This window comes from Pangasianodon hypophthalmus, chromosome 11, assembly GCF_027358585.1.
Source record: "Pangasianodon hypophthalmus isolate fPanHyp1 chromosome 11, fPanHyp1.pri, whole genome shotgun sequence".
NCBI lineage: Eukaryota > Metazoa > Chordata > Actinopteri > Siluriformes > Pangasiidae > Pangasianodon > Pangasianodon hypophthalmus.
In genome coordinates this window covers 24,128,363-24,151,256 of record NC_069720.1, presented here as the reverse complement: position 1 = coordinate 24,151,256, position 22,894 = coordinate 24,128,363, and the positions used below count along the sequence as shown (strand labels likewise).

The 22,894-nt window shown below is 37.7% G+C and overlaps 1 protein-coding gene across 5 annotated transcripts in view; it reads left to right on the top strand.

Annotated features, from left to right (window-relative positions):
• Positions 1-8,088: 8,088 nt before the first annotated feature.
• The window catches only part of LOC113527029 (complement factor H), a 51,390-nt gene continuing 36,584 nt past the window's right edge, over positions 8,089-22,894 (top strand). For 2 of the 5 annotated variants that reach the window (XM_053238254.1, XM_053238253.1), the window contains exons 1-12: positions 8,089-8,248; positions 8,414-8,584; positions 8,695-8,800; positions 9,066-9,142; positions 10,662-10,844; positions 11,151-11,315; positions 11,472-11,666; positions 11,753-11,926; positions 12,016-12,189; positions 14,137-14,298; positions 14,393-14,548; positions 14,806-14,964. In XM_053238254.1, the coding sequence (XP_053094229.1) occupies positions 8,089-8,248; positions 8,414-8,584; positions 8,695-8,800; positions 9,066-9,142; positions 10,662-10,844; positions 11,151-11,315; positions 11,472-11,666; positions 11,753-11,926; positions 12,016-12,189; positions 14,137-14,298; positions 14,393-14,548; positions 14,806-14,964 (1,882 nt within the window). The remainder of the gene's footprint in view (positions 8,249-8,413; positions 8,585-8,694; positions 8,801-9,065; positions 9,143-10,661; positions 10,845-11,150; positions 11,316-11,471; positions 11,667-11,752; positions 11,927-12,015; positions 12,190-14,136; positions 14,299-14,392; positions 14,549-14,805; positions 14,965-22,894) is intronic. The other 3 variants (XR_008302759.1, XM_053238255.1, XM_034308421.2) reach the window with 2 other exon arrangements.

The following is a 22,894-nucleotide window of genomic DNA, read 5'->3' as shown; positions in this document are numbered from 1 at the left end:
AACTTGAAAAGTTTTTTGTTCGATTTGCATGCATTTCTTTCTGTACACATTTTGTCTGATTCTTTTGATAGGCTTTGTTTTTACCCGCACAGCTTGCACTTGTGAGTCCTCTTCTCAGACTATTCTAATGTGCTTCTGTGGAATTTCAAACTGCTGAGAGATTTCAATTGCTTTTGGCAGCATTAAATCTCCTCCTTTGTCTAGTAGTCTTTCTTGGATGCACTTCTCTCTGGCACTCTCAATTATAGAGTTGATCAACATATCGTCTGGATCAGCATACTCACAATGAGTATGAGCCTCAAGTCCTTCACAAAGTGATCAAAACTTTCAGTATTTCCTTGCTTTCATTGCTTTAAGCGGTGTCTGGCTTTTCTCTTATTCTTTCTCGGCCTAATGTAGTTGGTGAATTTGTCCAGAACTTTAGATGGGTCATCTTTCTCACCCTCATCCCAGCACAACATCTTATATATTTCTCTGCCTTGGTCGCCGATCCACATACCTAGCCAGCCTGTGCGCTGCTTTGCTGTCAGCTCTGATTGCGGGCCATTGAAGACAAATGTAACGTGACTCCAAAATCTTTCAAACTGTTGATGCAAATCTGAAGCATCCCAGTTGATCTTGGGATGCTATAGATGCTGTAAGATGCTATATTTTGTTGATTTTCTATTCCTGACAGACTTCTGACACCATGTAATATAGCAGACGCAACAAACACAGAGCTTTAGTGTACAGCCATGCTCATATCTTTACTAATTTCTCAATGTATAGAAACCAAGCCAAAGAAAAGAGAGGAGGGAGTCTTGAGAACAACTACAGAGGCCGGAGCCTCACTTAAAGAAACATTGGCAAAATGACAATACATTAGAGGTACCAGATGGGCTGGTTTGAGTGTTTCAGAAAGTGCTAATCTCCTGAGATTCTCTAGAGTTTACGCAGAGTGGTGCAAAAAGCAAAATTTAGTCAGTAACAAAAGTCAGTTCTGCGGGTGGAACTGCCTTGTTGTTAAGAGAGGTCAGAGGTAAATGGCCAGATTGGTTCAAGCTGCCAGGAAGGATATAGTAACTCTAATAAACACTGGTTACAACCGTTGTGAGCAGAAAAGCATCTCAGCATGCACAAAACATCAAACCTTAAGGTGGATGGGCAGAAGACCACACCATGGTTGTAAAGAGGGCTTATTTAAGTTACTACAGACTTCCTGTCAACTAAAACCAGTCTGGTCATTCTCCTCTGATCTCTTTCATGAACAAGATGTTTCAGCCTGTGGACCCTCCGGTCACAGGATTTTTTTTGGTTCTCACACTATTCTGTGTGAACTCTACAGACTGTGTGTGAAAATCCTAGGACATCAGCAGTTTCTGAAATACTCAAACCAGCCCATCTGGCACCAACAACCTTGCCACGGTTAAAGTCACAGATATCACATTTTCCTCATTCTAATGTTTGTTGGGAACATTAACCGAAGCTTTTGACCTGTATTTGCATGATTGTATGCATTGCGCTGCTGCCACATGATTGGCTGATTGGATAACTGCATAAATGAGTAGGTGTACAGGAGTTCTACCACACCAACTTTGGCAAACCAAATCTTTATGGACCTTGCATTGTGCATTGGGGCATTGTCATGCTGGAACAGGAAATCTTAATGATACAGTATACAAAGATATTCTAGACAATTCTGTGCTTCACACTTTGTGGCAACTATTTGGGGAAGGCCCACATATAGGTGTGATAATCAGGTGTCCAAATATGTTTGGCCATATAGTGTATATATTCAACACATTTAGCCCTTGTTTGACTTTATGGTTACCCTGAGGAGGGTCCCTTTTAAGTCTGGTTTCGTTCTCATATCATCTCAGAGTTTTTACTTGCCACTGGCATCTCTGGCTTGCTCTGTAAAGCTGTTCAATTCAATTCAATTTAAATTTACGAATTTATCCCTAATAAGCAAGCCAGAGCTGATGGTAGAAAGGAAAAACTCCCTGACACGACATGAGGAAGAAAACTTGAGAGGAACCAGACTCAAAAGGGAGCCCATCCTCATCTGTGTGATGCCGGATAGTGCGGTTATAAATAATTTTTCTTCTATAATTGTATACTATTTAGTCAAAAAGTGAAATTTTTTGACTAAATAATAGAAACTTATGAGCTTATGAGCAACTTACAAGTATGAGCATCAGAGTCATTTCTGAATTCATTATAGTTTTAACTTGTCTACTGTATCAAAATTAAGTTGTTAACTGTTCAATGATGGAAACTTGAGTGCAAAACTGTTAGCATTACTCGTACTCTTAGCATTTGACTTGAGTGCAAAACTGTTAGCATTACTCTTAGCATTTGCAGTCCTAAGGCTTTCCACAGATATCTTTATGGTTTCTATGTGGTACCAAACACAGTAATCTCGTGGTGAGCTTTAGGCTGTCCATGTTGGGCCATCCTTAGCAGCAGCAAGTGATTTTCAGAGCATCAGGATGGATCAGGCGGGTCTGGAGAGCAGAAGGAGCTGGATCATTGGAATCTCAGGAGTAGCATGTGCAGCTCGACAGAGAGAGAGAGAGAGAGAGAGAGAGAAGAAAGAGGGAGGAGTAGATAGAGAACACAGATTATTAGGTATGCTCTTATCATGTAATAGTTAAAGACAATGTACAGAATGCAAGGAAGGACTCCAGTAAGAGTAACTATGACAGCATAACTAAAAGGGAGAGCCAGAAGTTACCACAGACATGAGGCACCCTGAGACATAAAGCAGCCAGCCACTCCACTGTCAACAAACCAGAGTGAACATGTGAGTTTACCAAAACACTCTATGCTCATGAACTCTCCAGATCTGTGACTTTATCTAACAAAAACCTAATAACAAAATGCCTGACTAAACAAATATGTTTTCAGCCTAGAATTAAACATGGAGACTATGTCTGGGTCCTGAACATAAATTGGAAGGCTGTTCCATAACTGGGCTATGCAAGAGAAAGCTCAGCCCCCTGCTGTAGCCTTCATTATTCGAGGTACCAACAAGAGCCTGAACGTTTTGATTGAAGTATGCAAGCTTTCTCTGTCAAGAGTAGTATTTTATAATCAATGTCAAATTTTACTGGGAGCCAATTCATGGATAAGTTAAGGGTCATATCTTCTGATTCTAGTAAGGACACTGGCTGCTGCATTCTGGACTATCTAGAGCTTGTTTATGCACCTACTGTAATATCCAGACAGCAAGGCTTTACAATAATTCAACCTAGAAATAACAACAGCATGAACAAAGTTATCTGTATTATGTAGTGACATCATATTTCTTATCTTAGCAATATATGTGAGAAGAAAAAAGGCTATCCTAGTAATATTATCTACAAGAGCTTCAAATGAGAGACTGGAGTCAATAATCACACCAAGGTCTGACTGCTCCTCATGATGTTCATGAGAATTGCAGTCCTAAAGCTAACATAGCAATTGCAGTCCTAAGCCATCGTAGCAAAACTTTTCATATCAATTGAAGTCCACAGCCATCTTCACAGATTCCAACTGGTACCATCCACAGTAATCTTATGTAACTTTAGGCTGGCCATATGGACATCCTCAGCATCTGCAAGTAGTTTCCAAGTGATGAGAACTCCAACCAGAAGTAGGGCATCATTATTTACAAAAGGCTTGACTAAACAAATGTGTTTTCAGCTTAGACTTAAACACTGAGACTGTGTCTGAGTCCCGAACACTAATTGGAAGGCTGTTCCATAGCTGTGGGGCTACATGAGCTTCAAATGAAAGACTGGAGTCAATAATTACACCAAGGTCTTTTAGAGGCCATCAAGAGATACTATGTAATCAGAAAGCTTACTTCTAGCTGTATGTGGTTCGAGTGCAAGTACTTATTGTTAAGTAGAAGGAAGTAAATAAGCATCCAGTGTTTAATATCCTTTACACCTTCCTCTACTTTATTAAGCTGGTGTCTCTCATGTGGCTTTACTGTACCAACTGTGTGGCATCAGCATAACAGTGGAAGCTAATACCATGTTTATGAATAATTTTAACCAGACCATATATAAAGAACAAAGCATTAAGCCTAAAACAAAAGCTTGCGGAACACCAAATTTTACCTTAGTATCTGTAGAGAAGTCACCATTTACATCTACAAGCTGATAACGATCAGTCAAATAAGACCTGAGCCAGGAGAGGGCCGTTCCCTTAACGCCTACAACATTTTCTAATCTATTGAGGAGAATAGCATGATCAATGGTATGAAAAGCTGCACAAAGGTCAAGCAACACAAGCAAGGAGACACAACCCTGATCAGAGGACAGTATTAGGTCATTTACCACTTTAACCAGCGCTGTCTCTGTGCTATGATGAGGCCTAAATCCTGACTGATACATTTCATGAATGTTATTCCTATGTAGGTATAGGTATAATAACAACTTTTTCTAGGATCTTGGAGATAAAGGGGAGGTTTGATATTGGCCTTGGACAACTGACAGGGGTCAAGATCAGATTTTTAAATCAGGGGCTTGATAACTGCTAATTTAAAAGATTTAGGTACATAGCCAATGCTAATGGAAGAATTGATTATCTTTAAAAGAGGTTTGATTGTTTCAGGAATTATCTGTTTGAGGAAACATGCAGGTAAAGGATCTAGTACACAAGTTGATGATTTTGATGAGGATATTAGTGGAATTAGTTCAGTCTCTCAAAGGGGAGTAAAACATTCTAATTGCTGATTGGATATGATTATATTATTATCTACAGGGTTAGTTATCAAATTGTCTGGTTTTAAATTTATAGTCTGAATTTTTTGCCTAATATTTTAAATGTTTCGTTGAAAAAATTCATGAAGTAATCTCTGCTACATATTGATAGTGTTCATGTTTCTGTGGTAGTCTTATTCCGAGTTAATTTTGCTACAATATTAAATAAGAATCTAGGATTATTTTTGTTATCTTCTATTAGGGTAGAGAGATATGTTAATCTAGCAGCACTAAGAGCTTTTCTATAAGTCAGGAGGCACTCCTTGCATGCTGTTTGAAATACTACCAATTTATTTTGATGCCATTTACATTATAATTTTCAAGTGGTCTGTTTTAAGGTGCATATGTGATTGTTATATCAGTGTGCCAATTTTTTCTCTTTAATTATTTTTTGTTTAAGTAGAGCTACATTATCCAGCATGTAGCAAAACGTTGACTCTAAGCAATCAGTTGCCTGATCAAGTTCTGTGGGGTCAGATGGTGATCCAATTATAGTTGATAGATATGGGAGATTATTGATAAAACTTTATGAAGTAGCTGACATGATTATACGTTTGATGTGGTAGCGTGGCAAGATGCATATAGTATGACTAAGACACATTTCAAACAACATGAGGTAATGAAACATGAGATAGCCTCAGACTGTGGAAATGTGACTATATTTTCTATATTTCATCTGAATGTTAGTATTAGATCAAGAGTATGACCACCATTATGAGTGGTCCTATTATGTTCTGAATAACTCCTAGTGAATCTAGAATGGACACAACCACTGTTCTCAGAGGGTCTTCCGGATTATCAAAATGAATATTAAAGTCTCCAACAATTCTTTGTCTAAAGAAACAACCACGTTTTAGATGAAATCCACAGATTCACACAGGAATTCAAAATATGGCCCTGGGGGTCTGTAAATAATAATTAGCGGAATTGACTGGGTAGACTTATTTTTTGTGGCTACATATGCTTTGTTAGTGTAAAGAACTTCAAACGTGTCGAATTCATGTCCAGGTTTTTTGTGTGATTCCTAGAATATCATTATAAATTATTTTATTGTGACGCCTCCTAATTTGTCAGTTAGACAAGGTTGATGTATGTAACTGTACCTGGAAGAACTAGGTTCATTTAATGCTACAAACTCATTTGGTTTAATCCACATTTCTGGTAAACACAATACATTAGACTCCTGATCAGTAATAGTTTCATTAACAATAAGTGCTTCAGATGTAAGAGATCTAATATTTAAAAGTCCTAGATTCAGATCAAAGGTGCTGGACGTGCATTCGTGTTTGATCTAATTTCATGTTAATTAGGTTACTAAAACAAACTTTCTGAGTGTTTCTACATTTTGTTTAGCTTGGAACAGACAGTCTCAGTATGCTGGAACCTGAGTGACAACTCAAGGCTGTCAGTTTAGCCTGCTTGTCTGCTCCCTGGCCTTAGTTCGGGATTGTCACTGATTAACTAGGCCTGTTCTGAGACTATGTGCTATGCTTCAAGAAATTAAAGCAGCACCTTCCCGAGTGATATGGATACTATCCCGCCCTAACAGGCCAGCCTTGACCTCAAAACTACTCCAATTATCTATAAAGCCCACATTGTTTTTAGAGCACCACCTGGACATCCAGCAATTCAGCAGCCATAACCTGCTGTAAGCTACATCGCCATGCCGCATTGGGATGGGGCAAGAGCATATTACTGCATCTGACATGGCTCTTAGTAACCTCTGACTGACAAAGGCATATATCATTAGCTTCTACATGAAACACTACCTTTGAAAACCTATGCTTGCCTAAGACCCTAATACTACCTGCTATGTCTGGTGCCCTGGCTCCCAGTATACACCTAACTGAAGCTGCTGGTTCCCCTAAAGGCCTAGCTAATTTCAGTAAAACAGCTTTGTGACAATGTTCTTAAAATTGCTTTAAAAATACAGTATAATTGAATTGAAAGGCAGAAGCTGAACAGCAGAAAATGAGTCACAAGTGCAGAAGCTCCATGTAGAAGTAAACCATCAGGATGAATCAGGCAGTAGACTAATATGCAGGGCCCAGATTATAGAAGGAAGCAATGCTGAACTGTGTGAACTTTGTACTCAGTATGTTAAAAATCCAATATCTGTCTAAATATTGTTCTGCTGTAATTCACAAAATATGGCACAATAAATTTACACAATAAACTGAACTGTCACATGGAGGACTGTCTATCTCTTATGCATTAAGCTATAGTTTGAGAATGTTTTTGTTTTTCCTTATGCCATTACTGTAAGGAAAAACAAAGTATTATTTTTGTAGAGACTAATGTTCGTGTTGTTAATGCTGATTAATGAATGAGTCACTGAGGTACTGAAAAAAGAGAAAAATGTATTTATCCAACATAACAAAAAGTATTCCTCTGCAAACTTACCATAAATTTCAAAATGTCTGTAACCTAACTCTGCTTATCTTTTGCTAAATAAACAATTCTTTTTGTAAATCACATGAGGCCACTTACTGGATTTTACTGGCTGATCCTCTGGCTATGGGTCAATCAAAAGGATATTGACCTTTTATGTACATATTAGTTTTTGTGGCAGCTATCCATAAAAAGCAAAAATAAATTGAAAGTAATTTTATAATTACAATGTGAGCTTAAAAAATATCTTAGCAAAGTATATCATAAGAATCAATATACCGGTCAGTAAAGTAATGGAAATTTTTAGTAACAAAATTTGTAGCTTCTTCAAATGACTCAATGATCATTGATCAGCAGACATTGTTTGCAGTGTTGCATATCTGTTCTTTACTTAAATGTTAAGTGTTCTGGTACACAGCAGTGAAACTATCCCACTTTGTTGCAACTCTCCAGAAAAAAAAATAATAATACATTGAATTTACTATATATTTGTAATAAGAAATAATTTTGCTTAGCTATAATAGTTCTCTATTATATTTTTATCCTTGTGAAAACAGAATGTGGATTGATCATTTTTGGCTGCAAAATGAAAGACCAACCCTTGTTGCAGACAATACTTTCATATATTGGCTTTCTTGATACAATTTAAAAAAAGCAGCTAATTTAAAATATTTGTCATATAAGGGTATCTTTGGATATTTGCAAAATTTTGTAACCCAAAACATTCATGTGTTTTTTTATTTCACATTTATTGCACTTTGCTCTCAACATATCTGCCTTGCACACAAAGACCTGAAACGTTCAATATCACTTCTTAAAACTGACATACTTTACAATCATACACTTAAGCTGTGTATAGCAAATACTTAACAAAATCCAATTTTTCCGCATTTTTTCTTTTCTGTTTATTTTTTTAATGGAACACTACTCCAAATGTGTAGAAGAGCTGTGTCAACAATGATAAATGATTAACAGAGGACTATTATTGATCTACTGTCAAAAAGGAGATCATAGTAATCCTCATGCTACAACTGTGTTAAGAATGGAATCTAATATACAAGCGGCTGTCAAAATCTTCTTTGTTGCTTTTTGGGTACCTTTCTTTACCCTAGCTGAAAATCAAGGTAAGGTGCCTATAAATTCTAAAATGTATTATGTATTTCCTTTGACATAACAGTTATTAGCATTAAAATTCATTCATGACCTGAGTTTGAGAAGACAATCCATAGATTCTAGGACATATTAAGATCCATCATAAATTATGACTAAACAATAGTTATATTTTACAGAATGTCTTAAAAAAGATATTAATTTTGAGAATACCCTGAAAAGTGATCTTCTTGAAAAGTATAAAACTGGACAGTCAGTGAAACTGAGCTGTGCTACGGGCTACGTTGGAGTTTTGAGGCTCGAATGTGAAAATGGAATATGGAAAAAAGTTGGAGGGAGAGAATGTAAAAGTAAGCATACCATGGTCAACAGCAAATATATACGAAAAATCACCATGATGCACCCATTAGGAAGATTTCATATTTTGCATGAAATAATGAAAACTTTTTGGTTCTTGTAGAAAGACCATGTGGTCACCCAGGAGACACACCAAATGGAGACTTCAAGCTTGTAAGAGAGTCAGAGTTTGTATTTGGAGCTACAGTGGAATACACATGTAGGACAGGGTAAGAGGCTGTTTTGTTAAATAGTGTCAGTACATCTAATATTTACTATCCTTCCTCTCTCCCTGTCTCTCCCCCTATATAAACAACAAGCAAAATATGTGATATTACAATTTTGTTTCCTATTTCTATTACAGAATAGTTAACAATTGACCTTATTGACAATTGAATTTATTTGTCACTCATTTTCTGAATCTCAACTGGAGATTTGTTTGGTAAAACTATTTTTAAATTCCTACGTATATGTTTGTTTTCTTGATGTTTTAAGGTATATAATGGCCAGCAGAGTAAATTATCGTAACTGTCGTAGCCAAGGATGGGATAATGCTGTACCTGTCTGTGAAGGTAAAGAAATAGATATTGCTCTAGTATTTTGCTTATTTAAAAAAAAAAAAAAAAAAACTTGAATTTATAGTAAACAATACCTGTAATTGATCTATTCAGATCTATTTGAGCTAATTGATCTCTAAATGTTTTTTATGAGTCACTCATTTTTGCCATTGAAAAAACAATGTATAAACCAGATTTTTACTGTTTAATTTATTCCTTTGCAAAATACTTTTATTCACTGCAACCTGCAAAAGAAGCATATTATAAGCATATGGCCATATTCAGAGTTGGACTTAAGTCAGGGTTTTCCAAATGTTTTTTTGGCAAACGGCCCAAATGGACATTATGAATTTCTGTGATCCCAAGCCTTGACCTCCTTACATTATTCTTAGTTTATAGGATACTATAATCTTTGTGCATTTTATTATGTGTATGGGTAACATATGGGTAACATAAATGACTAAACCCTAAGGTATATTCCTTGTACTGAATTACCAGTCTAGTGGGAAGGGTGAACGTGCATTTCTTGGCACACCTTTTCAAAAAGTCAGGAGGTGATTTGAAAGGATGCATTTCTTTCCAATGTTAGATCCAGCTTCAGATGATAAGTAAGGAATTAAACGCAATGGAGCATTTGTTATGGAAAAATAATCCACGCCATCCATGTGTGTGTGTGTGATAAGGCTCAACACAAAGCTGAGGGGTCTGGTTTATACTTGATGCATGACTTTGTGGGTGCATGCGGTAGCAGAAGGAAAATTAAACATGATGTTCTCTAGATGGCATGTCAGAGCCTGAACTGTGAAACTTATAGTGATTTCATGTAAAATAACTTTAAACACACTGAGGAGCTCTGTTTCTCTTTGAAACTTTCTGTTGTTGTCATGATTGTTGTCATGGGCTGTTGTTTCAAATCTAAAACTCTGACCTTACCGTCAAAGCTATTCTAGAAAATCCAAAAACCTGGTATGCAAAAAGACTTTTTGGTAGGTTTTAAAGCTATTAAATTTCAAACATTAGCTGTAATAAGAAAACCACTTAGTGTTAGTACTCAATAATGATCTAGGATTGTAAATAAGTATGCAATTTGTGACACAACACTAGTTTGTTTAGCTCAAGTAGATGAATAAGGAAATGTTTCTATTTTTATTGCTGAACTCCTATGCTAGTGCTGCATGCCATGATAGTAAAAAGTCTAAAATAGCACATGCACTCTTAATTTGAATGTGCCATTTGAATGTGACTCCTAGTAACATTTCAAAAGAGTCGCACATTTAAGTGATACTACAAAATGAGGAGATTCTGTGAGTTTCTCTTGCGATCCCATTTGTAAATAAAGCAACGCCATGTGGGGCCACAACACTTAATTTGGGAACCCCTTCAATGATTCTACAAAAAATGTCTGTGACATTTCAGTATGGCACTCAATTAAAACACTTACAAAAAACATTAAAACGATAGAAAAAGTTGTGCAACTGCAGAGAAATTGGCTTCTAAAGATTCATTCACTAAGATGCTTTTTTCTTTTCTTCAGTGGTGAAATGCCCTATTATTAGCAATTTAGGTGATGTGATTGCAACAGGCAACACTGAAGAAGCAAGCTACAGTGATGTTATCCACTTTGAGTGTGCATCTCCTAACAAGATGTTATCGGGACCACAAGACATACACTGCAAAGATGATGGACGATGGAGTGGCGATATACCGAAGTGTATAGGTAATTCCAGTACTTTATGAGAGTTAGAGTTTTTCCAAAATATAATTTTTATGTTACTCTAGGCTAACTAACTGGACTGGAGCAGTCAGAGCAATTTAAATATTGTAATAATAAACTAGTATTATGGTCTTGGACTTGGATTTTGATTCAGTTTAACTTTCTAAAGGTTTACTTAGTTAATTTTGCTGTGTATGATTAGATATTCAAATGTAAAAGAACAATTCTGTAACATGCTGAAACTAATTTTCTTTGTTCATCTGTATGTATTACAATATAGTACAACAAAAATGTGCATTTTTCTTGCAGAAATAAAATGCCTGCCACCTGAAATACCACATGGATTTACTAACCCTGATCAGGAGTACAAAGAAAACAATATACTACAATATAGATGTGAACGAGGGTACAATCCCAGATCCGGAACCCCTAGGTGCACAAAGTATGGCTGGAGTATAAAACCAGAATGTGAAGGTGGTACCCCAGTGTTTGATTTCCTGATGGTGTTAAATGAATTTATGAATATACATTATATCAGTATACAGTATATCTATATTTAAATTGGCTGTTTTGGAGATCTCTGCACAAAGTAAAATTTCTCTCTGTTTTGTCTAATTTTGATACCAATAGAAATTATTTGTCTACTTGGATCACCCACAAATAGTGTTGTCAGCACAAACCCAAGAGGGAAAAATATATTTAAGGCTGGAGAACATGTGGAGATTATATGCTCAAGAGATCACTGGGTTTTCGGTACAAAGCAAGAATCACGAACAATTGAATGCCAAGAGAATGGGAAATGGGAATTCAGGCCAGTGTGTGAGGGTAAAAATACAAAGAAATTAAGACTGCTAAAATATTGTTGGCACCATAGTTATAGGATACAATAATAAAAACAAATATTTTTGCAGAAATCACCTGTGAATATCCCCATGGTCAACACCTGTCATATCCTCAGCCCTACTATAGGCCTGTTTATAAATTAAGGGAGAGAATGTGGTATAAATGTGAACATGGTTATCAAAGTAAAGCTACAACTGCTACATGTACAGAGAACGGCTGGGAGCCAAAACCACTGTGTACTGGTATGTATACATTTTTAGAAATAAGTAGTTTATTAACTTTTTTATATTGGGTGGGTAAGTACAAAAAAAAAACTTTCCCTGTATTTCAGAGAGTACTTGTCAAAAACCTGAGATTGCACATGGAGAAGTGGTGGGGATGCTAAAGGATACTTATAAGCTAAATGAACAAATAGAGATCCAGTGTGATCGTGGATATAAACCTGAAAAATTTGCTGCCACCTGTACACAAAACGGGGAATGGGACAAAATGCAAAACTGCAAACGTAAGTATCAATTTATTATTATACAGCTTAATTTATCAATTTATTATAGAACAGTTAGTTCCGGTCCACTAATTTGATTGGTTGAGCAGCGTTCCAAGAGTGCTTATTTTTTACCATAAACGCAGTGGGACGTGTCTCTGTTTGTATCATAAAAAACATAAAACTCCAGTTCCTAGTTTGAAATGCTTACTACAGTAGTGTTAGTGACATCATCAGCAGACAATGGCAAATGATATTTTTCATGACTAACTTTTGACTTAAAATATGAAAGCTTGTCAGACAAAGATGAAAAGGAAGGAGCGACACCAATTTTATCAAAAGCACCTTAAACAGGAATGGACAAATCAATGTGAGCTAGTTCAACAACTAGCCATTGTGCTATAAAGGGAGTGTGGCTTCTTTGGGACCCATTTCCACTAGCGGATCATAAATAAGCAGAACATTTGGCCATATTGTGTCCGAAATGACTCTTACTCTATATTAATTTCTTGTTTATAGAACTGTTGTATAAAAGCAATATTGCAATATTGCACTTTCAGTCATGCAGTTATACCAAATATCCGCACTCTGAGGGCTCGTGTCTACGGCCGAATGACAGCTGTGCTGATACACGTGCGATGCTGATTCCAGAAAATATCTGAAGACAAAATAAGAGCCTAAAAATGGTGTCAGATTGCTGCGGTGAAACTGAGCAGAGATAGGAAAGCCATAGCAATTTTACATAGCAAAATAGCAAAATCTGCTATTAACAATTATTACAAATTACAGGTTTATATAAATGGGCTCGTTCAATACATTATTGTTTCTCTAATAACCGCTTATTTACAAAGTCCAAATTTTATGGCAGACGCTCCATACAATCTACACCTAATAATAAATAGATTGAACTTGACAAAGAGTAAAACATTTCGAGTGTCAGCACACTGTAACAATCAAAGTCAATGTTGTTCCTTTAGGGTTTCTACCAAGGTCTATTAATAACCTTATTAATAACATGACAAGCTGAATTTTTGTCATATTAAAAAGAAACAGAGATAGGCTGGTGAGGGAATGACTGTTTATAGCTGCTGGAACCAACAGGAACTAACTTGTTCATGGACTTTCCACGTCAGTAAGTCAAAAATATAACTACAAATCGATAAAGTTTTTGGTTTTTTTTTCGTCCTGTCTGGGTGTTGTGTGTGTGTGTGTGTGATATACTATGCCAGTGCTACAGGACTTAAGATTTGGATAGAAATGAAGATCATGGAGCAAAGAAAATAGCACGCACCCAGTGTGACCACTATTTAGTAATAACATATTCCCTGATTTTAGATGTATATTTATGTTGCAAGTGAAATCAGTCAGTTTGGTTCTTGTGTCCATAAAAACAAATAAACAAAAAACAATCAGTCTTTCACATATTCTTTCACACGTGTTATATGGTGATGGTTAACAAAAGATGCAGAGCTACTGCTGCCCCTAGCAGCTTCGGTAGAGTACTGCCTTCTACAATAATTTTAGGGTACATTAAAACTGTTGCTGGTAAAGTAAACAATGCATTGTTTGTAAAAATCCATGATTATGTCAACTAATTGTTGCAGCATTAAATACCCATGAAATTCTGAAACTGATTTTCAGAATGCATTTTCACTATACACTGCACAGGTTAGCACTTTTTAAAAAAGATTTCCACCTGATATTTAGTCTATACATAAAAAATTGAACAATTAAATGTGTAAATCTAACAAATAAATAAAGTGTAAGCATGCAAATAATCAGCATTGAAGCAGTAAACAGGATACACAAATAAACAACAATTATTAGCAGTTTACATGGGGGAACAAGAAAAGCGAGGAAGAGATCAAATGTTACATATTTATTTATAGATTTATGTATGTTTTGTTTCTTCTTCTTCCTCTTCTAATTAATTAATTAATTTTATTTATTTATTTTTTTTGTTTACAGAAAAACCTTGTGGAGAAACCTCTTTGCAAAATGGGTTTATACATGAACTGGACAAAGGATTTTCCTACTCATGTGGCTCAGAGTATAAAGCATTTGATGAGAAATGGTGGGGAGTGGTAATCTGCACTGCAGGTCAACAGAGTTATGCACCACTGTGTATACGTAAGTGGTTTTTATTTCTCAGAGGACACATTATAGTGCTGTGAGACGAATGGCTGTTTACTGGTATTGTTTTTTTTTTGTCTCTTCTACACAGCTGAGGATCGGTGTGGTCAAGTACCCAATGTTCATGCAAAGCACAATCAAGCAGAGAAAGCGTATGAGAATGAGGCAACGGTGGAGCTTGAATGTGAATCAAAACCATGTTGTTTTAAATGTATCAGGGGACAGTGGGCGAAGCAAGACTGTGAATGTAAGACATTTTTGTTGATGACTGCAATAATTTAGGTGACTGGAAATCTTACTTCTACTGTGGCAAAATCTATTGGAATATTTTAAGAGTCAGTAGAGAATTCCAGATAGAAACTCTAATCCCAGCCTGATTGTGACTTGAAAGAAAATTGTATAAACAAGAATTATACTTTCCTATTATACTATCACTTCATACTGAAATGGTCAAAAAAAAACTTTAATAATGACTCATATATTGATTCTTTTAATGTCGAATAGCTAAGAGATGTGGTATTCCTCCCCGCGTTGAAAATGCAGTTATTACTTCTCACAATCAGCAACAAGTGGAATACAAATGTCGAGAAAATTACAAAATAAACAGGGAACAGTTAATATTCTGCATCAACTCACAGTGGGAAGATCCACCAACATGTGAATGTAAGTAGATATTTACCTGGTATGTGCTGTACATAACAATTGCTCTGATTTCCCTAAATAACAATATGCTTCACAATCCATTTTTTTCTCTTTTTTAGATTTTATTATCTTCTTTTTACTCTTTAAATGTCTTTATAGTGTCTGCATGTCTGTACTGAGATCATTGTACATTACTACTCAAAACATGAATGTGTTGAGAATTTTGTGTTTGAGGAGGAAACTACTGCAACATGCTGATGTGTCAACAATTCAGGCTGGTAGTGGTGGTGTAATGATGTCGGGAATGTTTTCTTGGCGCATACTGGCTAGCTTAATACCAATTGAATGTTTATGACAACATGCATCCGTTTATGGACACCATTTATCTATCCTATAATACTTCCAGCATAATAATGAGTTTAGTGTACTTCAATGGCCACCCCAGTCACCTGATGTCAATCCAACAGAGCACCTTTGGGTTGTGGTAGATGTTGCAGTACAATTGTGCAGCTGACATATCTTCTGTCATTATGTGAGCCATTCATTTCAGCATGGACCAAATCTCAAAGAAACACCATGTGCAATCCATGGCATGAAGAATTGAGGCTGTTTTGAGAGCAACAGGGGGGTCCTACCAAGTAGAAGTATGGTGTTCCTAATAGAGTGGTAGCACTATATACTGGGATGTAGAATTAATTTAAGTGATAGCCCTGATAACAGTCAGTAGCAAATTAGAAGGTTCTGTAGCACAGATGACTACATTTAAAAACCTGTTTTATTTTTCATAAATAAATTGCCTATACAAATATTTTAGTTCATATTTTGGAAACTACTGAAATATGCAGAAAAAAAAAAATAAAAGCAGCTTGGAGTCATACAAAGTTATTTAAACAAAAACAAAAAAAAAGAACAAAACCAAAATGGTTATGTACACATCCTCACATTCACATTATTAGCTACATGCAGTCTAATAATCTGTTATTAATCCAACTGATAGATCAATTGGAATAAAAAAAAATTCCATAAACTAAATAAGGCATATCTGAGAGTCCTATCAAATTGAACGAGGTGAAACAGTGTCCTTTTAAAACTACGTTATACAGTAGACCACATGTAAATGATTATAAATAATTGATGCTTATTTATTAATGCAAAAAGATTAAGTTTTTTTTTTTGCCTGTGCTCAGATGCAGTTAAAAGTTTGTAAGGTTTATGATTATAACTGAAAGGGCAATGGCTGCCCATTATAGCTGTTGTGCTGCTATAGTTATGGATTTAGATTGGTCAAGTTATGGGTTAGTTATGGATTAGATTGGTTAATATTGTATTCTGTAGTGTTTCCACTTAGAAAGCACTCATTTGCTACACAGGAATGCAGCAAAAAAGACACACACACACACACACACACAACTGCCAGGTACAGTGTTTTAATACCTAGATACCTTCTTGTGAAAGTCACATGGTGACTGTATGATTTAGTCTTTTGCTATAAAATATCTTCTTCAATGGCTATCTGTCCCCTTGCTTCTTCTCACCTCATACACTTGCCAGACCATGGAGTTATCTACTTTACAACTTGTGACTTTGTGACATGTGAGTGTGGTGCAGTGTGGGTGTGATAAATGCTTTAAGGTAGATGGATGCTGGTCCATTGTTGGCTTTGTATGCAAGCATCACTGTTTTAAATCTGATTCAGGCAGCTACAGGAGCCATTGGAGGGACTGTAGCAATGGGGTGGTGTGGGAGAACTTAGAATGGTTGACAACAAGTTATTCAGCTGCATTCTGGATCAATTGCAGAGATCAAATGGCATGCAGAGGCAGACCTGCCAGGAGTGAGTTGCAATAGTCCAGTCTGGATATGAGAAGGGACTGAGCAAACACTCGAGTGGCCTGTGTGGATAGAAATAGACAAATCCTTCTGATGTTGTAAAGGAGAAATCAGCATGAGCGTGTCACATTAGCAATGTGAGAGGAAAAGGAAAGTGGATTGATCATGGTGACCTCAAGGTTGCATACAGTGACAGAAGGTGAGATCAGAAAGTTGTCCAGGGAGATCACAAGATACTAACATGGGGATGAATCACCTGGGATGAACAGCAGTTCAGTTTTGCTGGGATTAAGTTTCAGTTGATGAGCTGCCATCTATGATGAGATGTCTGCCAGACATGCTGAGATCTGAGCAGAAACATGAGTGTCTGAGGGAGGAAAGAAGAGGATGACATGAGGTTCATCCGCATAGCAGTGGTATGAAAACCCATGTGAGGATATGACCTCACCAAGAGATTGCGTATAGAGGGAGAACAGAAGAAGACCAAGTACTGAGCCTTGTGGGACACCAGTGGAGAGTCTGCATTGAGCAGATGTGGACCCACTCCATGTCACCTGATATGACCAACCCTCCAGGTGGGAAGCAAACCATTGCCACGCTGTGCCAAAAAATTCCAAGAGTCATGAGGATAGACAATAGAGTCTTGTGGTTGACTGTGTCAAATGCTGCTGAAAGGTTGAGGAGGGTGAGGACTGGTGACAGTTTGGCTCTCTCCTCTTTATCCTCACCACAGCTCACTGCAACATAACCTGAATGACAGATTAGGAAATGAATACTTAAACCATTAATCTATGGCACTCTACTTAGATCTGTGAAATAATTGGCTTGCAGCATACAAGACACAAGAGGAAATTCACTGTATGATGAATTTGCTTTAGCAGCCAGCATTTTAGTACTAAATGTGTACCTAATACAGTAAATTTATTTAGTCATATTTAACAACACAGCTGGCTTTTCTGGTGAACTCTCAAGCTAGCTACCTAACCACACCACACATATACTTTATCAAACTAGACTTACAATGTTAACACTACCTAGCTATATCTTTATAACTTTAACTGAGTAGCAGGGGCGTAGCTATGGGGTGGCCAGTGCAACCCTAGCATGAAGCATGGCCACCCCAGTAAGATATTATGATTATTATTGTTGTTATTATGATTGCACTAATCAAGGTCATGATTTGAAACGGAACGACTTGGTAAATCGTGCTGTGATAGGCTACTTTGAATATTAAAATAACGGTCACTACAACGTCTCTGGGAAATTTCAAAGGTTGTTTCATCATTGTGCTATGAACATTGTACTTCTTGGAGAACAACAAGAAAGTTTAGCTAGTTAACAGACATGAACCCTTGTCCACTGACCACAACAAACAACACTGGTCACCCTTTTTTACAGTAACAATAATCATTTAGAGGCAAAACATTGGATTTCTTTAGTTTGCCATTAGCTAAAGACATTGAATTAATAATGATAATGTACTGCAGCAGTAGCTTTATGTTATGTTGCCATGAATCATGCTCAGAGTTGGATGCAAATGCACACAGCAAACAAACCAGTAAAGTAAGTCCAAAATCAAAGTTTAAAAAAAAGAGACATGAATCAACATATAAAACAAACTGAGATTTTACTCCAGAAAGGCAATTAAGCTTAGAATCATCATTAGAAAAACTGACAATGTTCTAGTAAAATTAGGTTGTTCTAATAAATCTAGTGAAACTAGAATAATTAGAAGCATAGAGGAGAAGCGGGGATTGTGTTCAGGTCTGTGCAGTATGGACTTTTAGAGAATGTGATGGTGGGGATGAGTCATGTGATTGATCATGTGGTGTTTGTAGTAGTGTGTTGTGGGAAATGGAGTCTATAGCAGAAATTAGCAGTTGTTGAGGATTCTGGGAAATGGAGTTTAGAGCTGAAGCCTATGTGACATGTTAGCTATGAATTTTATATAGTTTGATAGACAACAAACTTTGATAGACAAACAACAAATGTTGCTTAATTGTGTGCTTTTTATGTTTGGTGAGGATCGTACTCAGGCCACACAGAGGCACGGGAAGTCACATTATGTCATTTTATACAGTACAGATGCAGATACAGATTAGTCTTTTGTCCCAGCCTCGATTGCCATTCCAACTAAATCATTGGGTCTAACCTGGCCACCCCATTGTAAAAGGTCTCACTACATCAGAATAGATTATTTTTTTGCATAATTTCTTTGCAGCCCAAAGCATCTTACGTTTTTCCGGATGTGCAGTATAGGGATGTGAGTGTTTTCAGACTTTTCAGTGTGGACGAGCAATTTTTGGAAAATGTTTGAAAACGCCAGTGTAGATGGAGAGCGTTGTAAAATGTTTCTGTCATTTCTGTCAGGCATTTATTTACTTTCTGTCTCTTTGAATTTATGTGGCAATGTCAAGGAAAAGCGCCAAGTTTTTTAAATGTACAGACGAACAGGGGGACTTGTTGTTGCAGATAACCCAAGACAATAAAGTTGCTTGTTTTGAGTTGAATGGGTCACATGACTGCGTCACATTCTATGTTTGTTCACGAACATAGAAAGCCCTGAGACTCAGGCCCAAGCGGAAATTCCCCCGGAGTACCACAAGTTCAAGTTTTCAGCAAGGCCAAGGCCAGTGGATTACCAACTCAACGGCCATACGATTGCACCTTAGAGCTCCTGGAACTACACCACGTTGTACCCTCATCGACCTCTTGTCAGATAAAGAAACCCAAACCATGAAGGAATACACAGAGGAGGCTCTGCAGCAAGGATGCATCTGTCCCGGCTTCTTCTTTGTGGAGAAGAAAGGGGGCGGTTTAAGACCCTGTACCGATTATCAAGAGCCCAACCAGGTCATAGTAAAATACCGGTATCCTCTGCCCTTAGTCCCCTCTGTGCTCGAACAGTTTTGGGAAGTCAAAGCATTCATGAAATTGGACCTGAGAAGCACATAGAACCTGGTACGGATCCGGGAAGGGGACGAATGGAACTCAGCCTTTAGCACCACTTCTGGTCACTTCAAATACCGCATAATGCCTGGCTATGTTCCGTGCCCGTAGTGTTCCAATGCCTGAACAACAACAGGCTGCATGACACACTGGGGAAGTTCATCATCACTTACATCACCAACATTCTAATCTACTCCCCAGACAAGGAAACACACCTTGGCCATGACAAACAGGTACTGTCCAAACTACTGCCAAACCAACTCTATGTCAAAGGAGAGAAATGTGAGTTTCACGTGACAAGAGCGGCTTTCCTCTGATACATCATCATGGGGTGCTCATGGACCAAGATAAGCTCCAGATAGTCTCGCTAACTGGCCCACACCACAGATGATCAAGGAACTGCAACGTTTTCTGGGGTTTGCAAATTTGGGCCATTACGCAATTGGTGTAACCCAGTTTACCCAACGGAGTGGAAAAAGCTGTTTTTCTCTGGATATTCGAGTCCAGGAAATCTGCCAATACCCCTGAATTAAATCCAATGTTAAATAAAAGTGAGTTGTACCTAAATGATCGAGCAGTTCAGCATTGCATGGCATTGGGTATGTGTTGACTTTTCTAAAGTCCACACAGAACCAGACTGACCTGTCAGTCTTGACACCAAAACCACGGGCCTGTTCCAATCACTGTGGGACTCCTTGATTACTCGCATGCCAGAGGATAGCCTTGAGTTCCTCCTGAAGTACATTTTTCTTGTGTTTGGGTAAATGATTTACCCAAAATAAATACATAAATACCCGGCTGCATACAACCACACCTGGAGGTGCTCTATGAGGTTTGTGTGCCCAGGTAGAGTCAAAAACACAGGGGAATATTCCCCTTGCAATCTGGCAGCCTGTGCTCTTTGGGATGGTGAGAGATGGCCTCCACAAGGGACCAGGGTACCAGCTCCTCTCTCTCATCAGAGCCACAGGAATGACCTCTCTCCCTGGTTAAAGGAGATTGAGGTGGTACATTTGTAGTGCATTACCTCTATGCGTTTGCCTGCCTGGGGAAATCAACTTCCCCAACTCGCTGTGAGATGTCAAAGAGCTCTTGCCACTTTGTGATTTATTTAGAGCTCTACATGGAAAGTTGAATGAGCACTTTATCTCCTGGTTTGAATTCCCATAGCCAATTCCCATGTCAGTCAGGGCTGCTGTTCTTGGGCCTGATGCAAACTCTCCAATGTTAGGTAACTCAAGATGTGGAGCTTTGCTTTTGCTGGCCTGTGGGACCTATCGTACTGCAAATAACAGGGGTTTGAGCTACTGAACAAACTTTCAAATCATATTTTTAAGTGGTTGATTAAACCCTTCAACCAGCCCATCTGTTTGTGGATGGTAGACACTGGTGCGAATTGATTTAATCTTTAAAAATTGTTACAGTTCATGAAGGGTGTGTGACATAAAAGACATGCCCTCATAGGTCAGGTTCTCTTTCGGGATCCCAACTCGGGAGACAGGTGGAATATGTGTTTGTGTGTGCAAATGCGTGTGTGTGTGTCTGTGTGTATGCGTTGCAAGCCCTGCCAGCTATGCCCCTCTCTCTCTCTCTCTCTCTCTCTCTCTCTCTCTCTCTCTCTCGCTCTCTCTCTTTCTCTCTCTTGCTCACAGCAGTCACTGAAAGCACAAAGAAATACACATAAGCAGGCTGGTGGTAAGGTGAGAATCATCACGCTTTACCTACGTTCGACCATGCCCCCACTGCCACTCCTGAGCTCTGACTTCCTGAAATACTCTGATTGTCCTGAAAATGACTGGTCATAGAAGGCATCCTTTCCTAGTATTACTGCTGAATTAAACCTTACAGCCAGAACTGGATTTAAAGGCAAAGTGTCTTGGAAACACAGCGATCATAACATGTCACCAGACCTACAGTAGGACTGACCATTGCTTGGCAAAGACTTGAAGAATGCTATGGAGCACCAGAAGTAACTGAGCATGCATTCCTTAAGAAATTGGAGAATTTCCACAGACTAAGCAACAGAGACAATATCAAACTCCATGGGCTGGGTGATATTCTTCTGGTATTATAGTGTGCTAAAGAAGATTGGAATATCCCTTGAATATCCCTGGTCTTGCTTACTTGGAAACTGTCTGTGGCATGAAAACAATAGTGCAGAAGCTTCCAAAAAGCATTGTATACATGGTAGCATCCTTTTATTCTGTGTTTTTTCTAAATTTGTGAGAAACGAGGCAAAAATAAGAAATGTCTTCCTCTCCACATGGTCCTTCGTCTAAGACAGACAAACTTTGACACACACTAAGTGTAAGTACACAAACAGACTCTGTGTAAGTACACTTAACAGACATTCTGTTGGAAGCTTCATCTGGCAGAGCACCTCATGTAGAGGAGAAAATAGAAAGCCGTGAGTCCCAGTGTCCAATACACAATAAGCCACATCCTCTTTAAAATGCAGGAGCTTTAGATGAAAAACCATAGATAAGTGTAAAACCTTCCTTAAGGAGAAAAAGATCTGCTACAGGTGTTGTGGCTCAACTCAACATGTTGCCAAGGATTGCAAAAGGCTAGTTAAGAATATAACTGTGATGCGCACATTACAGGGACAAAGTAAAGAGGTTTTTTCTTCAGTGACTGCAATGCTCTCAGTTTATACTCAGTGTAAGCTTGGTATGACATATCCAGCAGGGAGGAGAGAGTACCAGTAAATATGTATGTAGTGCTTGATGAACAGAGCACCCAATCATTTGCATAAAGTAAGTTCTTCAAAATCTTTGGAATTGAGTAGAAGAGCCATCAACTTTGTTGCCAGGAGTACAGATACCTTAGGATGTTCAATGTTGAAAATATCAAGAAGTGACTACAAGCTAGCACTGTTAGAAGATCACAAATAGTTCCTGAGCATTACGGAGCAAGAGTTCTACCAAAATGAGGAGAATATCTGGGTAGTCTCTCTGCCATTTTATTTTCCAAGATGTTGTTTTCCCTGTAATAAGGAACAGGCCATGAAATGATTCTGCTCTTTTCACAAAATGTCAAATGTTACAGTGAATTTTTTATTTTTTTATTTCATTCGTTTATAATTAATAATTTTCAAACATACAAAGATGTTTTTTGGAGCTTTAGCACCGCCCACTCAAATTTGTGTCAATGTGCATAATAATAATATGTG